Here is a 9,359-nt window from a genome sequence, read left to right as displayed (position 1 = left end):
ATTAGGCTATAATTACGTTTGTCATGCCATGTGCATAATAGCGTTCATTACAAAATGGTTAAATCTGCTTTAAAATAACTTAAATTAACTCTACAAACAACCATCATGTATGTGCAACCATTTGTAAAACTACAATAAAGGCAGGCAGCTGTAGATTATCAAATCCTTTCTCTTTGTTCTCATTCAGCTCAGGTAAATCAGCGATTTGCTGATGCTCCCTTTTGTGCTCTTTCATTGTTCGTATCCGCGAGCACGTTTCCGGGCAACTTTTCTTGACGTAAGCAAATAAATGGGCTGCTAGTTTATCCATTTCGGATTGGTTTAAATCTTTGCAAAAATCAGGAAAAAATTTTATATGAAAAAGCTAGTAGTATGAGCCAGGTTCGAGAATCTAACAAAAATTATTGGGGGAGATAGTTTTCGATATGTTGACTGGAGTTAAAAGAATAAAAACGACCGGACGAGTCGGGTAGAATATCGGAAATGCAATACCAACTACCGGGGCTGTTGCCTCAAGGAGAAGAGGGAGCACTGCATTTGGACCCTATTGGCCTCAAGCCGAGAGTCGAGAGGTGGGGGCTTGGGCCCTGCACAACACAACCAACAGCCCAACATGCAACACACCTGTCTGTGATGGTCGCTACAGCATATCAAAAGTGAACTATTTTCAAAGCATACTTATAGGCCTAAGTATATCGAAAGTTAACTATTTTTTAAGTATACTTTTTAAAAGTATATCAATGGTGAACTAAAAGTGTACTATCCATCTTTTATACTATAGTATACTTTAATATACATATTTTTCGTGAGGGTTGGTAAGAAAATGACAGCAGTCATTTTGAAACGTTCCATCTCCGACCCGAATACGACGTTGTGGAAACGTTGAAACGTCTACGCTACCAATTCAACATTCGCTATATAAAGTTCGTACAACGTCGCCAGAAGGTAATGTTGCGGTAACCACTTACTGGAAACATTGTCACAACGTTGTGAGGTAGTGTGAAATAGAGGTTTCCTTATTAAACTTTGATGGAACACCCCCCTGGTCTTCAAATATATTTGATCTGTAGGCCTATAGCTAATTTTAGGTTTATTTACCTATGTATTTTCCTTGTGACGAAGGCTGATGAAGTTGACGATCTTGTGTACATTTGTAGAAAATGGCCCCTTTAAATGAACGTTTTCGCATTGTGATGACGTCAGCCAGCTAGTAGAACACGTGCAACCAGTCAAATGCCCCATTTTATTACAGATAGGCAAGCTTCCCTATATCGGATAAAATAATAATGCAATAATTGTTTTGTATAAATCAAGTGTCATGCTTTGACCGTGTGGTATGAAACAGAAATGTTTGGTTTTCAGGATTACGCATGCGATCAAGCTGACATGTCAAACAAGGTTGTTGTCTCTGTACGTTTAGTAAGGTCTTTTGAGCACCGTAATTTCAAGACAGTCGCATTTCCTTGCGTTAACCTTGATCAATTGGTAGAAGATTTTATTCAACTTGTTAAACATGGTAAGTAACAATTTGCTAATTGGTAAGGTAATTTTGTCAAACAACATGCACGTCCTTAGACCAGCTCTTTGCTCATTCCAGATATTGCTGCGAGAGCAGGTTTACCACCTCCCTTCAAGAAGTACGATTATGGTAAATTATGGAATGCAATTTACTAATTTAGCTAACTTGGTCAGTGTTATTGCCGCAATTGTAGTACCACAGTTGCTAAATCTCCTGTAAGATGTAGGCCTATATGTCTTAATTGGAATCCTATTAGATATAGAATAATAGACACAATATTATGTTGACTTAGTAGATCCAGTGGCATTCACAGCATGCTTTTCTGGTTATTTTGAAGCGCCACATTTAAAAACCCTTTTGAAAAAATGTCAACAGATGGAGTTATTCTTGCTTCCTTTTGCAGACACAATGAAGATCATTCACCAAGCTTTTGGAGCAAAGGTAGGCTAAATAGATTCTCGAACAAAGATTACATAACTTTCACCATCTAAATGCATCTTCTGTTTTTATTCTATATTGTTATTCACGTCCCTCATTTTTTGTATTAAAGAAAGCTCCACAGCCATTCTTCAAGCAGCAGTTGTAGCCTGTTTAGTGGACTATTCACAGGCCATTGTTGCTAACACGGACCACTGGTAACTACCTCTAGGGGAGCTGTTGCCAGTTTACCAAACCATTTTCAGTGGTTACTCATGTGGTATTCCTGGTCCAGGCCAGTTGCTCAGTGTTCCGTAGCGTGGTCCGTAGATATATGTATCTCTCTCTGTCTGTAGCCAGGTGGTAAATAAAGTATATTCCCCACAGTATAGGCTATGAAATAAAAGGTTAAAACCTATGTGACATCTGAGAGGAGCCGCAGGAATCCAAAATACATTTTGGCCAATATATGTAGATTTGTTGTTGTCATTAAGTGATTCCTTGTCTAGTGATATCTTGGGAGATCAGATGTATTATACAGGTTAACTTGTGATACCAGCCAAATTGATGTGGCCACCATTTTGAATTTTAAGGAAACACTTTTTTTTGCTACTCTTACTACGATTTCTGTCCAATCTTCCGCAACATTGGCACAGATCATCTTCAGAATAAGCCTTACATAAATTATCTTTTTTTTTTTTTTTGAAACCATTTGTCCGGTAGAGCCAATCAAAAGCAATTAATATTCCCCACAGTATAGGCTATTAAATAAAATACATTTCTGAAAGTAGTGTACAACAAAATACAAGCAAAGTTATAGAGAATGTTAAAACTTGTAGTTATTTGTTGTGTCCAGTAGATAGCGAGGTCTAACATGGATAAAGTAGCATGCCAGTTGCATGCTTAGCATGCCAGTTGCATGTTTATTTCTGTTTCGGTGAATACAATTGTTAAATGTGTCTGAATATCTTACCAAAATGTGGTATAGGACTATATTTTGAGTGGATGGCTACTAAATGGAAGCTTAGAATTGCACAGGGTTAGGATAAATGAAATGTCTATGATGGCTAAACATGTAATAATTCCAGGTGTTTAGTTAGTATTGTAGTTTAAGAGGAAAAAAGCTTTATTTTGTTACCAGTGAACCTTGTGAGTTAACTGCATGCTAACTGTTACAAAGTTGAAAACTATGCGAAAGAAACAAGTAGCAAATTAGTCGCTTTCTCCTGGGTAATAATCATTGGATATTCAGCAGTTTAGTGCAGATTAATGTAAGACTAACTGTAAACGTACATGTTGTTGTTTTTTTTTACTTATTGAATTATTAGAAAGTATTTCACAATGTATTTTTCTGAAAGAGTTTGCATACATTGTATGCAAAAACATGTATTTTGTTTCAGAATTTGGAAGAAACCACCCAGGTTGGTTCACAAATGAATAATAATAATAATGTAAACTATGCCAAATCGACAACAGAATATAAGATATAAGAACTGAATATAAGTCATAACAATATGTGTGTGTCAACAAAAACGTCTTAATGTCTGACAAAAGTACTAGAAAGTTAAATGAAAATAGCTAGTCACATGCTATGCATAAATATAGATCGATTTATAACTAGGTATACCCACACGCAATAGGCCTTTGCAGTGCAACAATAAGTATATGCGTAATCTAAAGCAATCTATTATATTTAATAGACAAAAGATTATGATTGCTGACATTTATTTGTCTAACAGTGTTGCAAACACAGTTAGAAAAGGGATAAGGTTGATTTGGATCACAAATACCACTCACCAACTTCGAACCACACAACAGACAACTGTAAAACAGGTTTGGACCATCAGTTTCAGCTCCCCCTAGTGGTACAATATATATCGTAGAGTTATGTCTGTTTTATCCTATTGGTTGAGCTACCAACACACAACCTACTCTGCACCTGCATCATGCAGGTTTTTAAAATTAATCTGTTATTTGAATCTCTTACATTAATTTTTTTATTTTTTTATTGCGATACGTACCATATCATGAACCCAGTATCGGGATACTTATCAAATCATGACCTGAGTGTATCATTACACCCCTAGTAACCAGTGATCCGGTTGGCAACCATGGTTCATAGACAGACCTCTGAATTGGCTAAAGCATCCACTCCAATCTTGAGGAAAATGTTTTGCTTTTAGACAAATGAGTTGGTGATGAGTTTAGAAGATGATGACAAGCTGATTTTGCAAGAAGGAATATCACTTAGAGCTTCTGGAATTGGTAAATGAGCAGGTATTATTTTCTTCACACAAACCCTTGACATGTGTTAAAACTAAAGGTAGCTTAACAATTCAGTCAACGTTCTATGTGCGTCTGTGTGTATCGGAATGTTATGAATGTTGTAATGAATGTTGCAGACATGTGTTACAGCAAATGAAACAGAACTGGCTTTCTTCAGAAGGGAAGATTATGAGATGTTCAAATCAAATCCTCAAACCACCTGGTGACGACACTCGACCGTGAAGCCCTACCTGAAGACTGGAATTTGAGGTCAAGCATATGAAGGATTTAAGTAGCCGGTCCTTAGATGTTAAACAGTCTATTAATGTCTTCCTAATTTATTCTTCACTCCATTGGTATGCCGTTTTTATCTGATGATATTTTACTGAATTTAGTTGACAATTACATATCTTATTGCTAAGTTTAATAAATCATTTAATGGATGGATTTAATTAATCAATTAATGTATTTTACAAGCACTAGAGTTCACACTATATTTAATTTTGTTTGATATTCTAAAATATTAAATTGTCATTAAAATGTCATTCTATATATATAAACTAGTGCTGTCAAACGATTAAAATATTTAATTGCATTAATGTCATAGTTAACTCGTGATTAATCACAATTAATCGCACATTTTAATCTATTCTAAATGTCCCTGATTTCTTTTTGTCCCAATCTTTTTTCAAATTTTAATGCTCTTATCAACATAGAAAAGTGGTTCGGATTGCTTTGTGCAAATATTTTTTTTATTGAAAACAACATTGCAATCGCCTGGCTTTGAAGAGGGGGCAGAGAATTTGCATCAGCTGTGTGCTTGGCCATCAAGTGGTATTTCAGACTGGACGTGCTGCGATGATAGATCAGTTTACAACGACAAAACACACAGATCACTGGTCTTGTCAATAGAACCATTTGGCAACTTTTTAAAAGCAAACTTTCCATTCAGAATCTTATTGGCATCCATTTCGGCATCTCGTCATCCACTCAAAACGTAACTTTAGCCTACTACCAGAGAATGTCTAATATCCGTAAACGGGCTCTGCTACTACTCTTTAGCCAGCTCGCAAGCCAAACGAGTGTTTGGCGTGCCTGTTGTTTTTTTTCCGGTCTAGCTAGATCCGGTGTGGTGTTGTAGTTTTTCTAACGTCGGTAGTTGTTGCAACAGCATGTGAAAAAAACTACAAAGTTTGCTAGGCCAAAAAGAGCGTTAATCGCGCGATAAAATAATTGACGCCGTTAATTTGGGTTTGCGTTAACGCCGTTAATAACGCGTTAAACTGACAGCACTAATATAAACTTATCAAAAAATAGTTTGGAAACATTATTTGGTCGACTATTCCTCCCCTTCAATAATGCCAATTGGTATTGTATTTTGTATCGTTGGAAAGCCTGATTAGTCACCTTAACAACGAGGTACAACTTGTAAGGATCGTTCATTTGTGGAATGAGCAACACAGCTAACCGTGTGGGTAGCGGGCCAAATGTTTTTGACAAAATCCCCCATCCATATTCTTCTGTTGGTATTAACTCTCATTTTTAGCTTCAAGTGGGAACAGCTTGGACGTGCTGTACATTTACATTACATGTAGTCATTTAGCAGACGCTCTTATCCGTAGCGATTACAGTAAGTACATTCCCCCGAGGCAAGTACGGTGAAGTGCCTTACCCAAGGACACAGTGTAATTTGCCACGGCCGGGAATCGATCCGGCAACGTTCTGATTACTAGCCCGATTCCCTAACCGCTCAGCCACCTGACTTGTGCCAGGGTGACCAACGAAACATGTTGGCTGACTTGTGACAAATCCTGGTTGAGGAATGGGATGCAACCCCACAGCAGTATGTGACCAGGCTGGTGACCAGCATGAGGAGGACGTGCCAAGCTGTTGTGGCTGCGTATGGATCTTCCACACGCTACTGAGGTCCCTGAAAGTGTAAAATGGCCAATATGTGTTGTTTTTTCCTTATTACTGTGGGAGAGTGCAATCATCCAATCCACCAAGCAACTCAAAACAAGAGTGAATACTAGAATACCAACAGAAGAATATTGTATTTTGGCAAAAAAAAATTGGGCCGATACCCAAACTGTTAGCTGTGTTGCTCATTCCACGAATGCATGATCCTTACTAGTTGTACCTCGTTGTAAAGGTGACTAATCAGGCTTTCCAACTATATAAAATGCAATCAATATCAATTGGTGTGATTGAAGTGGAGAAATGATCGACCGAAGACTGAAATAACGTTTCCAAACGTTTTTTGAGGAGTTTATTTCAATATCAATGCTGCTTAAAAAAAACTGTATAATATGGCAATGTGCTAAAGGCAGGCACTGAGAGTTTATAAGACTAAAGAAAGATGGTCTCAACTCAATAAGGCCCTTCATAATTTGTAATACTTCCTGAAAACTTGACAGATAACTGAGCTATAAGAAGCTGTAAGACATTTTCCTCTATAGTGACTTACGGCCTTGGGACACACATTTAGGGTTCCTCCAGTAGGAGGAAGTATTCTTCTTATTATTATTATTATTATATTTCTCAGCTAAAAGGCCCAATAGCTCAAAAAGTCCTGGACCCGATTTTTTCCAATTTGGCTCAATGATACAACAGGTGGCCCATGTGCGCCCATAGGTGGCGCTATAAAAACCGCCCAAAGTCTACATGATTTCCCCAGTGCCCCATTATTCCAAAATGCCTGAAAATGGGTATGCATGCCTTATTTCTCATGGGGAACAAAAAAGCCTCAAGGACCCATATTGTCAGACTTATGAATGTTGTTGTAGTGTCCAAATTTGGTACAATCTTCAAAACCCTTCTCCTCATGAACCATAGATCCAATCGACGTGACATTTGTTCCAGATGTGTAGAATACATACATTTTTATAAAGGGTCAAATTGAATAAGAAATGCTATACAAAATGGCTGAAAAAAGTGTATTTATGTAAATGTCCACATTGCCTCAATATCTTTGTGTTAATAAATCAAATATAATTTTGACTGATTGTTTTTCAAACCTAATAGGGTTCAAGACGACATCACTCTGAAGTACCATAAACAATTTCACCTTGGTATGTCAATATATGATTGAATTCATGTGAATTGCTCCACATCGCTCCAAATTCTCACAGACTCATCCTGCCCCTTGACACTAGGGTGACCACCTGTCTCGTTTAGCGTTGTCGCACAGCATTTTCACACATTGTCGCTTAAGTCGCATATTGAAAATGCTGTGCGATAAAGCGCAAAGAGGAACAGGTGGTCAAACTACTTGACACATGCGGGAGCTTGTCGAGACGCACACACACCCTTTCTGGAAATGGCGTGCTGACCAAGCCCCCACCCTTGGTCTTTAGCTCCTGTTTAATTTCGCTTCCAATCACAGCTCGCCGTTACAAATATAAATTATTTTTCGGCGGCCATTGTTGTTTTCTATGGAGCCCCAGACATGACATCCGAAAAAAAAAAATAGTTCCCACAAAATACTAAATCGTTCCCACAAAATACTAATTAGTTCCCACAAAATACTAAATCGTTCCCAAAAAATGCTAAATCATTCCCATGAAATGCCAATTCGTGGCCACGAAATACTAATTTGTGGCCACAAAATGCTATTTTGGGGATAACGTGTAGCCTAACTATATTGCGGGTAGTGTGGGGCACATATACCCAGAGCACTGTAAAGGTGCAGTCATGGACAGAGCTGATTTGATTGTATTGTATTCAGTGTTGGGTGTAACGCGTTACACGCGTTACTTAGTATACTGTAATTAAATTACTTATCCACCGAAAAAGTAAAGTAAGGGATTACTGTTCATTTTTAGGTAATTTAATTACAGTTACTTGTAATGTACTTGCGTTACATACTGTAAATTAATCAAACAGTTCTGTATAAATCAATATTGAATTAAAATCTAAATGTATCGTTTTAGGGTCAAAGTGAACGCTGCCTCTTTAAAATTGTTAGCTGTAGTGCAGTTGCACGGGAGACGCGAGTTTTTGCTGCATAAGCGCGGGCTCTAGCTGTTTGAAGTGGAAGATTTCGGACTCGGCGGAAGCAAGTAGCTCTAGCTGTTTTAGCAAATGGAAATATTCCAAGTACTTTACCTTTTTGTCACAGGTTAACAAGAACATTAATGTAAAGTGCAAGCTATGTCCTGGGGAGAAAAAACGATATGCGGCTGCGGCTAGCACAAGGAACCTACTGAAGGCAGCATCAACGAACAGTTTTGAGTGATCCATGTTCATCATGAAAGTTTGCACAGACTAGGAATTTACTTTGGCATCGACAAATAACACCTCAGCAACACCTGTTAAGCAGGCAAAACTTGATTTTACATCGCCAGTGCAGAAAGTGACTGAAGTTGAGCTTAAAAAATATATTGCAAACTAGATTGCAGGAAGAGATGCTACTGCTGCGTACTGTAGAATCCTGTGATGTCATGTTTAACTTAAAGTTACAGTGCCTTGCAAAGGTATTGGCCCCCCTTGAACTTTTTGACCTTTTGCCACATTTCAGGCTTCAAACATAAAGATATATATATATATATATAGATATATATATATTTTTTTAAATCAACAAGTGGGACACAATCATGAAGTGGAATGACATTTATTGGATATTTCAAACTTTTTTAACAAATCAAAAACTTAAAAATTGGGCGTGCAAAAGTATTTGGCCCCTTTACTTTCAGTGCAGCAAACACTCTCCAGAAGTTCAGTGAGGATATCTGAATGATCCAATGTTGACCTAAATGACTAATGATGATAAATAGAATCCACCTCTGTGTAATCAAGTCTCCGTATAAATGCACCTGCTCTGTGATAGTCTCAGAGGTCCGTTTAAAGCGCAGAGAGCATCATGAAGAACAAGGAACACACCAGGCAGGTCCGAGATACTGTTGTGGAGAAGTTTAAAGCCGGATTTGGATACAAAAAGATTTCCCAAGCTTCAAACATCCCAAGGAGCAATGCGCAAGTGATAGTATTGAAATGGAAGGAGTATCAGACCACTGCAAATCTACGAAGACCCGGCCGTCCCTCTAAACTTTCAGCTCATACAATGAGAAGACTGATCAGAGATGCAGCCAAGAGGCCCATGATTACTCTGGATGAACTGCAGAGATCTACAGCTGAGCTGAGGTGGGAGACTCTATCC

At 38.0% G+C, this 9,359-nt stretch overlaps 1 protein-coding gene across 1 annotated transcript; it reads left to right on the top strand.

Annotated features, from left to right (window-relative positions):
- Nucleotides 1–1,145: 1,145 nt before the first annotated feature.
- On the top strand, nt 1,146–4,800 carry c23h2orf76 (chromosome 23 C2orf76 homolog). The gene is made up of 5 exons (XM_084688611.1): nt 1,146–1,516; nt 1,598–1,648; nt 1,923–1,960; nt 4,120–4,201; nt 4,352–4,800. The coding sequence occupies exons 1-5, from the start codon at nt 1,348–1,350 to the stop codon at nt 4,426–4,428; spliced, it is 417 nt and encodes a 138-aa protein (XP_084544737.1). The 5' UTR covers nt 1,146–1,347; the 3' UTR covers nt 4,429–4,800.
- The last annotated feature ends 4,559 nt before the right edge of the window (nt 4,801–9,359 follow it).

Source organism: Hypomesus nipponensis, chromosome 23, assembly GCF_054491055.1.
Source record: "Hypomesus nipponensis isolate SF chromosome 23, ASM5449105v1, whole genome shotgun sequence".
In the NCBI taxonomy this organism is placed as follows: domain Eukaryota; kingdom Metazoa; phylum Chordata; class Actinopteri; order Osmeriformes; family Osmeridae; genus Hypomesus; species Hypomesus nipponensis.
This window is presented reverse-complemented; position numbering and strand designations above follow the sequence as displayed.

What these genes read in the sequence shown, in the direction of transcription:
- c23h2orf76 (XM_084688611.1), top strand. Translation starts at nt 1,348, where the DNA reads ATGTTTGGTTTTCAGGATTACGCATGCGATCAAGCTGACATGTCAAAC. An exon ending in CTTCAAGAAGTACGATTATG is followed by an intron (nt 1,649 to 1,922) that starts GTAAATTATGGA and finishes TTCCTTTTGCAG; the next exon opens with ACACAATGAAGATCATTCAC. An exon ending in ACCAAGCTTTTGGAGCAAAG is followed by an intron (nt 1,961 to 4,119) that starts GTAGGCTAAATA and finishes TTTTGCTTTTAG; the next exon opens with ACAAATGAGTTGGTGATGAG.